Raw genomic sequence first — 17,003 nt, 5'->3', positions numbered from 1 at the left:
CTCAGGGCAGGGAGCAGAGGCCACAGCCTGTTCCTGGTCCATGGCCCCGTATCCAGAGCCAGTGAGGGCTGGGGGCCCCTCACCCCCAGAACAGTCAACTCGGAGATTGCCTTTAGCAGCATCCTTTCCTCTGACTTGGCCCTTGTTTCTTCCCCTTAGTACTCGAAGCCTTCCAGCATCCTCAGCTCTGCACTTTCTCTGGCTCCCTACATCCTGGATTTCTGCAGCGTCCTCATCTTCACCCTTATTCTGGCTGCCTTGCCCTTGTATCTGGATCTCTCCAACGATTTCACTTCTTAACTCTCCCTGATAATCTCCCCCAGGAGCCTGGGTCTCTTTATCATCATCACCTGTGGTCCCTCTCAGGTTTCTCTTCTCTTGGATTTGAAATTCTGCACCATTCTCACCTCCCATCTGCTCCTCTTTCTTCCATTCTGCTGAATGAGTTTCTACATCAATTTTACTTGCTAATTCTCCCCAATTCTCTGCCTCAGATGCCTGGGCATTTGCACCATCCTTGCCTCTAATGTGTTCCTGATTTTTCCACTTCGGTATGAGAATCCTTCCACTAATTTCACTGTTTAACTGATGCTGGTTTTCTTCCCCAAGTTCCTGAGTCTCTTTACCATGTTCACCTTTAACGCCTCTCAGGTTTCTCTTCCCTGTTGCCTGGATGTCTGTACTATTCTCATCAACAAACTGCTCCTGATTCCTCCTTCCTGGTAGATGGGTCTCTACATGAGGTACACCTCTTAATTGTCTCTGGTTCTCTGCCTCGGGTGCCAGGATATTTGCACCATCTTCATCTCCGTTCTTTCTCTGGTCTCTCTTCTCCAGTGCCTGAATTTCTGCTCTATGTTCACCTCCAATCTGGTCCTGATTCCCCCAACATGGTATCTTGAATTCTCTGCCAATTTCACTTGCTACTGGCTTCTGGTCTCCCCAGAATCGCGCCTGGATCACCACCCAATCCTCCTCTCTTATCTCCCTGAGGTTCTTCCTTCTAGATATCTGGCTTTCCCCAGAATCCTCACCTGTTTTCAGGCCTTGATTTCCCCACCCCACTTGAAGTTCATGGCTTAGTTGTTTCTGGATCTCTACCCTAAATACTTGGACCTTCCCAGCTTTCTCACTTCCGTTTTGATCCTGCATCTCCCACCCTGGTGTCTGGATCTCTGTAACATTCTCACTTTGAACGCATTCCTGTTTTCCCCACGCCAGGGCTTGGGTCTCTAGGCCATCCTCTTTTTTCACTTCCCCCAAGTTCTCCCTCCCAGATATCTGAATTTGCACAGCATTCTCACCTCCAACCTGGCCCTTTCTTCTCCTCTTTTCTGCGTGAATTTCTATACTAGTATCACCTTTAATCTGGTCTTGTTTTCCCCACCCTGGCAGCTGGGTCTCCCCACCATTCTCAGTTCCAGTCTGGCCCTGCTTCCTCAACCCTTGGGCCTGGGTCTCTCCTTCATCCTCTCCTCTGGCTTCTTTCTTATTCTTCTCAAAAGACTGGGTCTCTATAGCATCCTTATTCCTACTCCTATCCTGGGTCTCCCACATTGGCGTTTGGGTCTCTGCATCAATTTTACATCTTAACTGTTTCTGTTTCTCTCCTCTTCGTGCCTGGGTTTCAGGAAGATTCTCACCTCCAGCATCCCTCCGATTTCTCTTCCGTAGTTTCTGACTTTCAGCTCTGTTCTCAACTCTCACCTGGTCTTGATTCTCCCACCATGGTGTCAAGATCTCTCCAACAGCTTTACTTATTACTAGTCTCTGTCTCCCCAACTCCAGGACCTTAGGCTCTGCCTTGTCCTCCATCCCAAAGTTTATTGGGAGTTGCCTTCCAGATGCCTGAATTTCCCAAGCATCCTCTCCTCTTCTCTGTCTCTGGTCCACCCACCCTGGAGCCTGGGTCTCTCTACTATCCTCTCTGCCTAGTGTCCGGTTTTCTCTCCCTGGTGCCCAGGCCTCTCGTGGGCAGCGCCAGGACTTCCAGATGGGCATTCCCACTTGTTGGTTGGAAGGAACAGGTAGGAACTCTCTGGAACAGAACTGCAACCTCTGGGCTGATGGGAGGTTTGGGCGAGAGGCCATGGAGGTGGGGTGGCATCTCATGTCGACAATATGCTCCAGTGGTACCGGTTCTTCTGGGGAGTGGACCAACAGCTGCTCCATCCTTTGGCACATGTCCAGAGCAGGGGGCAGTGGCTTGCAAATCAGGTGAGTCTGGTCATCACTACGACACCTGGGTACCTGCCACGCTTCCCAAGAACTGTCCTGAGCTAGCATACAGGTGCTTGAAAAGGAGGTGGTGCAAAAGATGTGTTCCAAAGGTGTGTAGGCATCCCAAGGTAAACCTTGACCTGGGTGCTGACAAGAAAGCAGATGTTGGGTCCATGAATCCTGGTGGCTCCTCCAGTATTCCCCTCTCTTATTTTGGGCCCATTGTTGGGCATCCAGGCCCCTGAACTTGCCAGGACTGAAGGAGAATTCAGGGGTCAGCCCAAAACAAGTGTCATGTCTCATGGAGGGCACTGCCCTCTTCTGCGATGGCACCTGTAGGTGAGAACAGAGAAGCAAAATTTTGCATTCACATTATCTCATCTAATCCTCAGATCAGGATTGTAATCCCCATTATCCAGATGAGGATGCTGGGGCTCAGGAATGGGGAGTCAGTTCTCTTAGGGAAAACAGTATTCATTCGAGAAAAAAAGATAAAGAGTTTACTCCAGGCCAGGCACTGTTCTAGGTGCTGGCGGTACCAGCATGAACAAGACAGAAAACGTCTTTGTTGGGAGCTGTCTTTTAGACATGGAAGACATAATAACTAAGTATACAACATAATGTTAGGTGTTGAAAAGTGTTTTGTTGGTTTGTTTTTTTTTTTTGGCCACGCTGCATGGCATGAGGGATCTCAGTTCTCAGACCAGGGATCAAACCCGTGCCCCCTACAGTGGAAGCGTGGAGTCTTAATCACTGGACTGCCAGGGAAGTCCCCTTGAAAAGTGTTCTAATGGAAATAAAAGCAGAGTGGGAATGGGGTTAGCTCCTTTAGACATATTGGTCAGAGAAGGCCTCTCAGAGGAGGTGACATTTGAATGGAGACCTGAATGAAGCAAGGGACAAACCAAGTGACATCTGAGGAAAGAGCATTGTAGGCAGAGGAGACATTAAGTGCAAAGGCCCTGAGGATGGAACTGGGTCATTTGTATAAGAACAGCTAGGAGGCCTGTGTGGCCAGAATGGAATGAGTGAGTGATGAAGACAGTGCTAGGAGATGAGGTCAGAGAGGAATGCAGGGCAGATTATTCTGAGCCTTGGAGTTGTGGTTAGGAGTTGGATTTTATTCTGAGTTTGACTGGAAGTGTATCCATCAGAGCCATTGCAGAGTCTTGAGTGGCAAAGTCCTGTGATCTGTTTTTTTTAAAGTTGGTTCTTGCTCATGAGCATAATGTTAGGCTTAAGCCAGGTGCAAAAAAATACTTACTGTATGATTCCATACAGACAAAACTAGTCTATGCTATTAGAAATCAGCACAGTTGTGTCTGCAACCTTCTGGGCTGCTGGTAGTGGTCTGTTTCTTTTTTTAAAAAAAATTTTCTTATTTTTTTTAAAATTTTTATTTATTTATTTTTGGCTGTGTTGGGTCTTTGTTGCTGCGCGCACGCTTTCTCTAGTTGCGGCAAGCGGGGGCTACTCTTCATTGCAGTGGCTTCTCTTGCTGTGGAGCAGAGGATCTAGGCGCGTGGGCTTCAGTAGTTGTGGCACGTGGGCTCAGTAGTTGTGGCTCACGGGCTCTAGAGCACAGGCTCAGTAGTTGTGGCGCACGAGCTTAGTTGCTCTGCGGCATGTGGGATCTTCCTGGACCAGGGCTCGAACCCATGTCCCCTGCCTTGGCAGGCAGATTCTTAACCACTGCGCCACCAGGGAAGTCCAGTGGTCTGTTTCTTAATCAAGTGCTGCACCTGGATGTGTTCAGTTTGCAAAAATTCATTGATCTATACACTTATAATCTGTACATGTATATTCCCTTGGATTAACATTTTTTAATATAAATTTATTTATTTATTTATTTTTGGCTGCGTTGGGTCTTCGTTGCTGCATGCAGGCTTTCTCTAGTTGCATTGAGTGGGGGCTACTCTTTGTTGCAGTGCGTGGGCTTCTCATTGTTGTGGCTTCTGTTGTTGTGGAGCACAGGCTCTAGGCGCGCAGGCTTCAGTGGTTGCAGCATGCGGGCTCAGTAGTTGTGGCTCGCGGGCTCTAGAGTGCAGCCTCAGTAGTTGTGGTGCATAGGTTTAGTTGCTCCACGGCATGTGGGATCTTCCCAGACCAGGGCTCGAACCCGTGTCCCCTGCATTGGCAGGCGGATTCTTAACTACTGCACCACCAGGGAAGTCTGGGTTAACATATTTAAAAAGAGAAAGAAGAAATTCATTCTGTTGGCTGCGTGGAGCACTGACGATGGTTGGGTGAGAGAGAAAGCAGGAACCAGGCAGAAGGCAGTACCTACAGTCCAGGTGAGCCCTGAGGGTGGCTTTGCCCAGGAGGGTGAAGTGAAGTTTTAAGAAGTGATCAGATTTGGGGCTTCCCTGGTGGCGCAGTGGTTGAGAATCTGCCTGCTAATGCAGGGGACACGGGTTCGAGCCCTGGTCTGGGAGGATCCCACATGCCACGGAGCAACTGGGCCTGTGAGCCACAACTACTGAGCCTGCGTGTCTGGAGCCTGTGCTCCGCAACAAGAGAGGCCGCAATAGTGAAAGGCCCACGCACCACGATGAAGAGTGGCCCCCGCTTGCCACAACTAGAGAAAGCCCTCGCACAGAAATGAAGACCCAACACAGCCAAAGTAAATAAATAAATTTAAAAAAAAAAAAAGAAGAAGAAGTGATCAGATTTGAGATATGGGTTGCAAGTAGAGCCCATAGGACCTGCAGGTGGATTGATCCTGAGGAGTGACGGAGAGAGAAGTCCAGGGTGACCGCTGGGTTTGGGGCAAGATAATGCTCTTCCTGACCAGTCTGAGTTCATCTCTGATACACAGGGCATAGAACAGGGTCCTTGTAACAAATGACTGAGACAATCATGGTGTTGAGGGAAGGAGGTGTGTAGGATCCCCTCACCTTGATGACCTTCCTCATGCTGGAGTGGGTCCTGGTGATCTGGTGCCAGTAGTTCTGAACCTGTCAGATCAGAAAGAGGCAGAGGACAAGCAGGTTGCCGCAGCACCGAGGGTCCCTGCAGCTGTGATTCTCGGAGAGCAGGCCCCGCACTGGCTCCCACTCAGGGCCCTGGAATGGCCCCACCACGGCACAGGCGCCCAGGAGGGGCAGCAACATGACACAGCTTAGGTCAGGCAGGTGGTGTTCAGGAGTTGTAGGGCAGGACTGGTATGGCTGACCCAGCCACTTCAGGGCGGGGTAGCCCCTGCCTCATAGCACCCCCGTAGCTAAGGCCACCTCACAAAGGCTTCTGATGCTGCGGCCTCAGCTCCAGCTGCTGCTCCTGGCATCAGGGCTGGATAACATGCCCTCAGTACAGGTGAGGGCAACATCAGGGAACTGCCCAAAAGGAATTAAGAGGAAGAAGAACTTGTTTTAAATATCCTGACCTCTGGAATGGAGAGATTAAGTTCCCCTGTGTATGATGGAGGGATGGAAACTGCAGTCTGCTTGATTTCTTTCTTCCTGTTTGATACTTTCATCCATTTGTCCATCAGGCTATCCAATATCAAACATTTAATGAACACTGTATTGAATGTGTGTTCTTGTTTAACCACCCAACATATCCTGATTTTTTGTTAGGGGATTACTTTCCCATCTCAAGATCACTGTTTGTAGGAGTATAAATGCTACCCTGGAGACTTTCACCCAAAGGTTATATTCAAAATATTGAATTACAGAGCAGGCAGGGTCATCAGCCAATCAGAATGGGCCACGCCTTAACCCTTTAATACCTGGGTTGTAAGTGGCCCCTGGGGTCCCAGTAGAAGGGTATCACCTATTTACCAACCAGTTGGGAAGTATTTCTCTACTTTAAGAACCCAGGGACTTCCCTGGTGGCATAGTGGTTAAGAATCTGCCTGCCAGTGCAGGGGACACAGGTTTGAGCCCTGGTCTCGGAAGATCCACATGCCACGGAGCAACTAAGCCTGCGAGCCACAACTACTGAGCCCGCATGCCACAACTACTGAAGCCTGTGTGCCTAGAGCCCGTGCTCTGCAACAAGAGAAACCACCGCAGGGAGCAGCATGCCCACTGCGATGAACAGTAGCCCCCGCTCACCACAACTAGAGAAAGCCCGTGCGCAGCAACAAAGATCCAGTGCAGCCAAAAATAAATAAATAAAATCAATAAATTTTTTAAAAAGAGAACTCAATATACCACACAATGTATCTTGGTTAAATGTTACCCCGGCTTATACCTGATACTCTTTCACAGGCCCAGGACAGCCAAGGAGTGGAGGTGTGACCTAAGTTTGGCCAATTGGGCCCTCTCTTCCAGGGCTCTAACTATCAAGGTAGGGATAGGAAGTTGGTAAAAAAAAAAAAAAAGAAAAGCAGCCCATGGCAGCTAGAAACTGGCCCAGCTCTATCAGTTAGGCCTGATGTTGCTAGGAGCTGGCCTGACACTCATAGCTGAGCCTTGGTGTTCTCCTGTTGAACATAAAATACTTCATAGAGTGTCAGCATCAGACAAAACCACTCTAACTGTGATAATCAAGACAAAAACAAGACCACTCTTTAGTCATGTCTGAACACAGACAAAAGCGTGAACATTGTCAAAACCACAAAAATAACCAAACACCTTACCATCCTGGCTAATATCTATTTTGTCACCAATTATAGCTTTAGCCTCACTTCATTCCTTCCACCTTGTAGATAAGATTTACTAGGATGCCCAATCATACAATTACTCACACTTTCTAATAGCGTCTAATCCAGAGCAAACCCCATTTCCTTGAACCCTCCCGAAATCATTTGACACAAGGTCAAATCCTATAGTAAATCCAAACACCCTCTTACTGAGAAGTGCCACAGTTCCCGATGGTACGTGTTCTCCCTTGTTGCAATGAGTAATAACACTGTAGAGGTATGTGCCTGGTGGTCTTTAGCTAAATTTAGGACACTGGCGTAAGATTTTATGTCTGGTCCTGCTCGCACAACCAGCTCCCCTTGAGCCTCCAGGCTCCACTGCAGAGTCTTTTCCCAGATTCCTTTTTGCTTGCTTCCCACCAAAGATCCCTAAGTGAAAAAGAACTTCCTTTGGATCAGGCCCAGTGCCAAAAGATAGATATCCAAAGTGTCCAAGGCATCTACCAGCCCTGCTCTCATAAAGCTCTCAGTATGGTTGGAAAGGCAAACACTGAATAAGGACAGAGTTGATGAAGGCTACAAAGGGCAAGTACAGGGGGCTTGTGGGTGCATCCAGCAGGGGTAATTACCTGGTCTGGATGATCAGGGAGGCTTCACTGAAGAGGTGATGAATACTAAGCAGAACAGTGGAGCACATCACATCACTCCCAAAAGAGAGTGAGGGATGGGCTTGGGGAGATTGGGGTGAGCTCAGGGTAGAAAAAGAAGGTGGGTGGGGCTGTACCATGCGGATGAGGAGGGGGGTACTGGTGGGGAGAGGCCTAGTAAGCCACGGCAAGGATTTAGCATTTTAAGCACAGAACTGTGGTAAAAGACAAATTTCTAAGACAAATTGATTCTGAGCCTATGTTAACATTTATCAACTAACTAGCAAGTGAAATAGCAAGATACAAGAGGGTGGGCTAGCTCTGTGAGAACATGGAAACTGAGTTATTATACAGTTGGGAAACAATTAATTAGGTAGAGTCTACAGTCTCATTACTCGTGGTCATAAAAACATCAAGCCCCTATCAGTCATTACTAGATCTGGGATATAATGGTCCAAGATGACAGGTAGGCCAACTAACAACCAGACATTATTATAAAGGATATCAAAAAAGCAAATGATAATGACACATCTATGACTGTAAACTGGAATAATAAGGTTTCATTCTCCCACAGTGGTAGCTAATAGGTCCAATTAATATGGAAATATGGGGCTTCCCTGGTGGCACAGTGGTTGAGAGTCCGCCTGCTGATGCAGGGGACACAGGTTCGTGCCCTGGTCCGGGAAGGTCCCACATGCCGCGGAGCGGCTGGGCCCGTGAGCCATGGCCGCTGAGCCTGAGCGTCCGGAGCCTGTGCTCCGCAACGAGAGAGGCCACAACAGTGAGAGGCCCGTGTACCGCAAAAAAAAAAAAAAAAAAGGAAATATGAAACAGGATCTGAGAAAGATGAGGAGCAGTGTCCAAATCACAGGTTCTACTCTTTTTTTAAAAATATCTATTTATTTATTTATGTATTTGGCTGTGCCAGGTCTTAGTTGTGGCATGCAGGATCTTCGTTGTGGCATGTAGGACTGTAGTTGCAGCTTAGTTGCTGCACGCGGAATGTGGGATCCTTTTTTAGTTGCGGCATGCGAACTCTTAGTTGCAGCAGATGGGATCTAGTTCTCTGACTAGGGTTCGAACCCGGGCCCCCTGCATTGCGAGTGTGGAGTCTTAGCCACTGGACGACCAGGGAAGTCCCCTCAGGTTCTACTCTTAAACAGGAGCCATCAGTGGGAATTTCTTAATTTGGAGACAAAATTTATTTTTTGACAAGTCATAGATATGCATGGACGAAGTCTGATGGGGGGATTTTTCATGTAATAAATGTTCAGTCCTGGAGCCACTTCAAACCCATCTGGCTGGGTTTTCAAGCATAGCAACCAGATGTGGTGGAAGTAACCCAAGCCGATAGCCAAAATTCCCAGGGTCCAGTTCTGGCTCTGCCACTGCCTCATTCTGTGACTGTGGACAAGGAGCTTCCCCTCTCTGGGCCTCAGTATCTGTAGAATGAAGGGGTTGCACTGCGTGATTCCTAAGGGTCCTGCTACGTCTCTACTTCTAGGTTTCCAAAGGAAATAACTGGAACTGGCCCACTACGGTCTAGTTTTGGCTAGATCCAAATGGTCCCAAGAGGGAATTCCCAGGCAGTCCAGTGCTTAGGACTCTGCGCTTTCACTGCCAAGGCAATCCCTGGTTGGGGAACTAAGATCCTGCAAGCTGAGCGGCACGGCCAAAACAACAACAGCAACAACAGCAACAACAACAAAATGGTCCCAAGATATGCCTGGCATCATGCGAAGAGAGATGAGTAAGGGCCATAAGAATCCAGGAGGACCTCTTGGAGGTGGTGAGGCATGAGTGTAGCCTTAAAAAATGGAGATTTGGAGCAGCATAGGGAAAAAAGTACCATGCTAAGCCAGAAGGAATTGGGTGTCCTAGACATTTCCAAACTCAACCTGACAAACTCAGCCCCCATCCTCAAACCTGCTGTTCTTCTTGAATTCCCTACTCAATGGATTCCATTTCTGGTGGACTCCACCCCCACCAGAAAATTTAACAAAGGCATCTGAATGTGAAGGAGAACATTTAGGATTACCTATCATTATCTCCATACCATTCCTTTACCAGGGTAGAGTAAAAAAGATGATTTTAAAAGCACAAAAATGTGCTAAAAGATAAACTAGCAAGGGAATGACGACACCCTTGAAAATCTTTGTTTTGGTGTGTTATTTTTTGAATGTTTAACTCACTGTTTCGGCCAATAATTTATGGTAGAATAACAGTAAAAACAGCAAAATACGGTCCCTCGCCCAAAACTGGCGTCATTCCCCGCTGGTGCCTTTAAGGGGCGTGACCCGCCCGCCTCTTGGTGACGCCACTTCCGCTTCCTGCCGCACGCTGCCATTTCCACTTCTACCGTGCGACTTGCCTCAGCCGTGAGGGCTGCATCTCTGACGTCGCCTGTGCTCCTTGAAGAGTGACGGTACCACGGAACCGGAGCCATGGTGAGTGCGTGCTCGTGGCTGAAGGGCTGGGAAGTGGGAGACGGGGTTCCGTTCTCTCACTAGCTTGTCGGGGGCTTAAAACGTGCGCCGTCTCGTCCGCCCGGCCCGGGCGGCCGCGTAGCGCCAAGCACTGTCTTCTCTCCCGGCCCGAGGTTAGAAGTCTAGAGGACTCAGGGTCTCAGGTGCTGTGCTGGGGCTTCTTTCCGCAGTTTGTGCTCCTGGCCGAAAGCCTCCGGTGAGCAGAGGGGGCATAGCCCAACCTGGGAGAAAGAGACAAACCCACGTAGGAGAGAGTTGAAAGCTGGATGGATGGGGAAACTTGGCTCCATCGGTTTTCTTTTTCTTTTGGGGGGATCGCTAGAGTATGGGGTGGAACCCTGGATTTGGATCAGCCCTCCCCTACCCCGCTTTCTCCATTGCTGATGTTCAAGAGAGGGAGCTCTCCATGGGTCTGCGCACCTAGTGTCTGCCGCGAGTTACATGGGCCAGGGATTAAAGTGGCCTTTGGCGTTTGGGGGCTGTGGGGAACGTGGAGTGAACCCCAGCCTGGAATGCAGGAAAGACTCTTCCTGCGAGGCGGTAGCCTCTGAAATCTGAAGCGCTGGTAGCACCACGTGCGGCTCCTCTAAAACTCTTGGTGGTCTCTAACTTTTTAGTCAGATCTTGTGGCCTGGTAGCTAGTTTTGGTTGGCACTTAGTAAGGAGGGAAGAGTTTACAAAACACTGATTTCCGTAATGAGGTTTAATCCTTTTAACGGATTTTGGATCCCAGCGGTATCTCCCCTACTGCCCGCCCCGCCCCCATTTTGAAGCTAGTACGTGGCTGAGTCTAGAATTTAAAGCTTCTAAACCAGTGCTCATCTTTCGCAGTGCCGTGAAAAGTTTTGGAATCGGTTGATCTCAGTTTAAATGCATTTAGTAGACCTAACGCTTGGTATGGAGAGAGTGAGCATGCACTATTTGTTGTTAAATCAAAACCTTGTAGGTTTCGGCTGTCTGGTGTATGGGGAAATCAAACGCATCAAGCTACGGGTTACAGTTGCCTAGCAGTAAGATTTCATTCATTCAGTTAGCCCTTGGAAAAATTAAAAGGTGAATAAACACACACTAAGCAAATTTCAGTTGCTATTTATAAGGTGGTTTGGTTTTAAAGTTGAGTGGAATTTTTGTTGTTGTTGACTTTTATTAAACCAATAAAGTGACTCTTCTTTGATCGTGTTGGATCTCCTGAAGTCTCCCCTTTTGTGCATTTTATGTTTATTAAGAGTTGAGAATCCTAATTTCCAGAGATGGGCTATTGGAAACTGCAATAAAAATATCTGGCATTTTAAAAAGTATATTTATGAGGAGTGATAGGAATAAAAGTGTTGCTGGAACCTTTATTGTTTAAGAGGAGGGTGATATTATTGAGCATTAGATTTTGACAGACATAAGTTGTGATTTCTCAGATAGCCACCAAAAGAATATAGATAAATAATTCCAAACCACTAGAGGGGAAAATAGTGGGGAGAAAAAACTCAAAGGAAGGAAAGAGAGAAAAGGAAACGGAACAGGTGGGACAAATAGAAGGCACAAAAGAAGGGAGATTTGGACCCAATATATCAGTACTTAAATAAATATAGGAATGGATTAAGTGCTTCAGTTAAAAGACAGGTTGAAGTAAAAAGAACGGGAAAAAAAATCAGTAAAGATAGTGGCTAAAAAATAAGGTACAAGTAAAATGAAAATGACATAATTACAAGAAGAAATAGACAAATATGCAATTATATAGCATTTAATTGATCGTGAAGCCAAAACATCAGTGTGGAAATAGAAGATTAGAACAGCACTATGAATAAACTTGAGCTAGTGGTCGTAGTGAAACCAGTGAATACTTTACCTATCAGTTATAGAAGACACTTCTCAAGCAGAGAACATTAATGAAAATTGGCCACCTACTGGGTCATAAAGCAAGTTAAACAAATCTTAAAAGATGATAATAATGTCTCCCAACTAAAATACAAATGACTTAGAAATCAGAAACAAAGTATTTAGAAAGAAGGTATAAAGAACTCGTGGGTCAAATGGAAAATATATAAGGGAAATTTGAAAACAACTGAACAATAATGAAAATACCACATATTGAGAGTATGTAGGGTACAAATGAAGCACTGGAACCTAAAATGCTTGGTGAGGGAGAAATAACATGAAAAGTCCCTTCTGGTGAGATTAATCAAGAAAATAAGCAAAAAGTTATAAACAAGGAGTAACAAACTTGAAGGAGATATAATTTGCAAACATTAAAAGAAAGGATATTATGAACAATGTGATATCTATAAATGTAGAAATTTAGATGAAATGAACAAATACCTGAAAAAATAGAATCAAAACCAATTCAAGTAGAAATAGGACGGCTGAATAATAATAAAGAAACTAAGTTAATGTACCATATGTTAATTATAACTCAATAAGAAAAACTAAAGTTCTTTGACATGAAAAAACTTTACACCTACTTTAAAAAATAGCTTTATTGAGATAATTTGCATACCATAAAGTTCCACTCTAAAAGTGTGTAACTCAATGGTGATCATTTTGTAATGTATAGAAATATCAAATAACGGTGTTGTGTTTTGCACCTGGAACTAACACAATATTGTGGTCAATTATACATTAATTTTAAAAAACAAAACCAAAACAAGGTGGTAGTAGAAAAAAAGTGTATAACTCAGTGGGTTTTCTTATATTTACAGAATTGTGCAACCATCATAAGAAAATATTAAAATTGGTTTTATCTCGGGAGTGTAAAAGTGGTTTAACATTAGAAAAACTTTAAGAAGAAAGGTCTAATTCATCCAACTCAGTACAAAAAACATGACAGAATTCAACATCAATTTTATTTATAACAGAAGAAATTCTTCGTATACTACGGAATAGAGTGAATTTTCTTAAGCTGAAATATCTTAAGAGTAAGTCTAAAAGATATTAAAACTTTTGGAGAAATTACAAAGCTTTATTTAAAAGCACTAAAGGTAGATACATGTGTTTGAATGGGTTGACAGATTCTGTATCCTAAAGGTGTCTTATCCTAATTGGGATTACTTCAAATCTACAAATCAGTCCCAACAGGCTTTTTTTGTACACCTTGAAAAAGCTGATTCTAGAATGTATGAAGAGAGCAAATAATTAGAGGTCTCCTCCAGCCCTTGCCTAATTCCTCACCACCCTGGGACCATGACAAATTCACCCAGTGCGATGTGTTGGTATTAGGGAACAGGCATCTTGGTGCAATCAGGTTATTGACGCCACTTCCCCTGACGTCACTTCCTGCTCCTCTGGGGGTGGGTCATTTCTTTGTCCTTGCGGCATCAGGCAGGAGACCGCCGAGGCGGACTCAATGGTGAGTGTTCCCACTGGGCCATCACCCATGGGTCACCACCTAGAACCGCTGTGCCGCCGCGGCACCGCACACATGTAAATCAGCAGCCTCCAAACCCAGGGTTAGACGGCAGCGCTGCGGGCGAACCGCTCAGTGCTCAGGAATGGTAACGGGGGCTGCACCCGGGTTATGTCTATAATAAAATATATATTTGTGAAAAGAATCACAGGGAAAACAAATGAGAAATTAATTAAAATGGTTAAAGTTGAGAGGTGAAGATGGGGTAGAAGGAATGGAATAGGCCAGGCACCACCCAATTTGTTCCCTACGTGTGTTATTTTGAAACGGATCCACTGAGGTAGGATTTTTTTTTTTTTTTGGTACGCGGGCCTCTCACTGCTGTGGCCTCTCCCGTTGCGGAGCACAGGCTCCGGACGCTCAGGCTCAGCGGCCATGGCTCACGGGCCCAGCCGCTCTGCGGCATGTGGGATCCTCCCGGACCGGGGCACGAACCCGTGTCCCCTGCATCGGCAGGCGGACTCTCAACCACTATGCCACCAGGGAAGCCCGAGGTAGCATTTTATCCATAGGTATTACAGTATGTGACTATAAAATAAGGATTTTCAACCACTGCAATGCCACTACAATACCCCAAAATTTAATAATTCCTTACTATCAAATATCTAGTATTAGAATCAAAGGCTGGGACTTCCCTGGTGATCCAGTAGTTAAGACTCCACAGCTTCCACTGCTGAGGGCGTGGGTTCGATCCCTGGTCGGGGAACTAAGATCCCGAATGCCCTGCGGTGCGGCCAAAAAAAAAGAATCAAAGGCTGGATCATATTTTTTCTTAGCTCTCCGCCTACGCCCCCCACCCCAAGACAGCTTGATCACAGATGTTTTGTTAAGAGGGGCAGTGGTCACATGGTATTTTTTGTGATGTTGGTAGCTATTAAAATCAATGTCTGGATCCATTAATTTGGATTAAATTAGTATGGGTTGCAAGATGGTGCTATTTAATTGTATCATTCTTTCTTTATTAGGTGGAATACAGGAGAAACTTATCCTCGCTATTTGGTTACCTAGTAATACAGTCTGTATAGGAAAGGCAGGATAAATGCTCTACAGTTTACCTTTACCAGTTTTCAAAACACTGACTTTGGAACCATGTAGATGTTTTATGTATTTTTAAGAATTTTTTTAAAAAGAAAACTAAATACGAAGGAGCCCTAATTGTATATCAAATTGATAACCACAGGAAAAAAATCATTTGAGTAACTTTTGAATATAATACTCTGGACGGCTTTAGTCACATATATTCTAAGAATAAAAAGAAATGTTGACCTTATAGTTGGTGGAGGTAGTATTGGTATAGCAATTCTGAAACAATTTTATATGTATTGTAGGGTAGAATAAATGAGAAAATATTTTGATGTTTTGGAAACCGGGATTCTTACTGAAAACAGAAGAAGATTCAAATATTGAAGGGAATAGAGGGAACTTTGTGCTAGGTTTCTATAAATTATACCTTAGTTTAGATTTAGTAAATTCAGGGTGGAATATGGAAATCCAAATTTAGAGATTACCCCATGTGACTGAAATGGGTACTGAGCCATGGAAGCCTGTAATAATCCATTTGCAATAATATTAGCAAGCATTAGGCTAAAGAGGCAAAAATACATAAGCTTTAGTATACATTATTGGATTATGTAATTACTAATTTTTTTTTCTTGAGCCTAAAATTTCTTTTTTCTAAGTTGAGAGTGGGCAGGCCAGTGTCAATTATTAAATGTGTGTGTTTGGAGGGGGGGGAGCAGGGAAGCTGACCATTGTCTCTCTCAATTGTTGATTGAAGTATTTTGTGACTTGTCTGGAACAACTTCTAGTTCAGTTTGACTCATGCTTTGATTCCCCCCCGCCCCATAGACTGAGGCTGATGTAAATCCGAAGGCCTACCCTCTTGCAGATGCCCACCTCACCAAGAAACTATTGGACCTCGTTCAGCAGTCATGTAACTACAAGCAGCTTCGAAAAGGAGCCAATGAGGGTAAGGCAACCAGAGAGTGCTCCAGGAAGAGTGCTAAAGGCACTGTCCCTGTATGGGGTCTCTGGACTAGATTTCCAGTATGGAAAGAGGGCTGGATGCTCTTGATTAGGCCCAGCATGAGGACCTAAGAGCAGCAGAGTGTGGTCCGTGGGCTAGCACTGGGTCACAGAGCTAAGCAATCAGGAATAAGCATTTGAACAATGCAGTGGTGCATTGAACTTGCTCGGTGAGTTGCATGTGGTATGAGCTTTCCAGAAGTATAGATCGTGGCAGATTGGGATGGTAAAACCCTGATCCTTGATCACAGAGTTTGAGAAATGCTGCATTGCACTGCTTGGTGCTGGTAGAGGTTGTGTGAAAGCTGTTCGAGTCAACCAGGCAAGGGGTGGTGGTGACTTGGATGAGTGTGGTAGCAGAGGACAGGAAAGAAGGGCTCTGATTTAGGATGTGTTTGGACAGAATTGATGGGTTTGATGTAGGGTTTGAGAAAGGCATTGGGGATGAGTAATTGGTGCTTGGCTCCCTATCACTTCCCAAGGCCACTATGGGGCACAGAATTGCTTAGTCCTGGACGTTTTGCCCAGTTTTCTTGCACCTGTTTCTTTTCCTTGGAAATGGCTTTGTTGTGGCTTCCCTTCCCCAACCCCACATCACCTATTGGCCTCATGTTCTCTCTACAGCCACCAAAACCCTCAACAGAGGCATCTCTGAGTTCATTGTGATGGCTGCAGACGCCGAGCCCCTGGAGATCATCCTGCACCTCCCACTGCTGTGTGAGGACAAGAATGTGCCCTACGTGTTTGTGCGCTCCAAGCAGGCCCTGGGGCGAGCCTGTGGGGTCTCCAGACCTGTCATCGCCTGTTCTGTCACCATCAAAGAAGGCTCACAACTGAAGCAGCAGATCCAGTCCATCCAACAGTCCATTGAAAGGCTCTTAGTCTAAACAGGTGGCCTCTGCCACACTCCCTGCTGCTGACTCCTACCCCAGGGGTTATGTATCGTTTGTCTGTTAGCATTTCCAGCTACCTTCTATTGTTATAAAATATTTTAGTGCTCAATTTGGTTTTTGTATTTTTGTATTGTTTTTGTCTTGTTTTTAGGTTGTCATCTCCTCCCCAGCCTCTCCTGTAATCTCCACTTCCACTCTCTCTCTGCCATCTTATCCTCCCTTTTGGAAAATGCATGCCCAGAACAGGTGGAAGCAGGGTGGTTGATACCATTCAAAGGCAGGGAAGAGCCAAGGTAGAGATTTGGTTCCAGCCTTCAGGTGCCACCTTTCTACTGTGCAGGGCATGATGGAAGTAAACACTGTCCACTTTGTATCCCTTGTGCCCAGCATACAGGATCGTGTTTGAATAATCAAGGGGTTTCCTTTGCTCTCTAGGACATTATGTATCATTTGGGGAGGAAGCATGTTTCTGTGAGGTTGTTGGGTGTATGTCCCAAGAGTCAGTTTCTGATGTACCCCTGCTGTTTGCTTTTGGTAATATATTTCCCCCCAACTCCCACCTATGCCTGAGGGTGGCAGGGCAGCAACATACCAAAGAGATACGCTGCAAAATTCCAGAGGCACCTTGGTGAGTGAGACATGGGACAGTTGACCTAGGTCTTGAAGGTGTGGCAAGAGGTTCTGGAATGGAGGATTCTGGGCCAGTCATGGAGAACTGGAAGCTACAGCAAAGATGATGGAATTCAAGGG

The 17,003-nt window shown here is 45.8% G+C and overlaps 2 protein-coding genes across 3 annotated transcripts; one reads left to right on the top strand and one right to left on the bottom strand.

Moving 5' to 3' along the window:
* Position 1: 1 nt before the first annotated feature.
* On the bottom strand, positions 2-1,936 carry LOC114886207 (uncharacterized protein DDB_G0290685-like). Its single transcript, XM_029206739.1, has 2 exons — positions 84-1,936; positions 2-33 (listed from the first exon to the last, which is right to left on the bottom strand). Exons 1-2 carry the CDS (start codon positions 1,813-1,815, stop codon positions 2-4), a joined length of 1,764 nt encoding a protein of 587 aa, XP_029062572.1. The 5' UTR covers positions 1,816-1,936.
* A 7,838-nt stretch (positions 1,937-9,774) lies between these two features.
* SNU13 (small nuclear ribonucleoprotein 13) lies at positions 9,775-16,366 on the top strand. 2 transcript variants are annotated; one of them, XM_029206646.1, is made up of 3 exons: positions 9,775-9,902; positions 15,184-15,304; positions 15,985-16,366. In XM_029206646.1, exons 1-3 carry the CDS (start codon positions 9,900-9,902, stop codon positions 16,245-16,247), a joined length of 387 nt encoding a protein of 128 aa, XP_029062479.1. In that variant the 5' UTR covers positions 9,775-9,899; the 3' UTR covers positions 16,248-16,366. The 2 variants fall into 2 exon arrangements, with proteins under 2 accessions (XP_029062479.1, XP_029062480.1); XM_029206647.1 differs by lacking the exon at positions 9,775-9,902 and adding an exon at positions 13,237-13,278.
* Positions 16,367-17,003: the final 637 nt, after the last annotated feature.

Source organism: Monodon monoceros, unplaced genomic scaffold (assembly GCF_005190385.1).
Source record: "Monodon monoceros isolate NGI ecotype Baffin Bay Population unplaced genomic scaffold, NGI_Narwhal_1 Super_Scaffold_6, whole genome shotgun sequence".
NCBI lineage: Eukaryota > Metazoa > Chordata > Mammalia > Artiodactyla > Monodontidae > Monodon > Monodon monoceros.
Note: the sequence above shows the minus strand (reverse complement) of the source record. Positions and strands in the feature narration are given on the sequence as shown.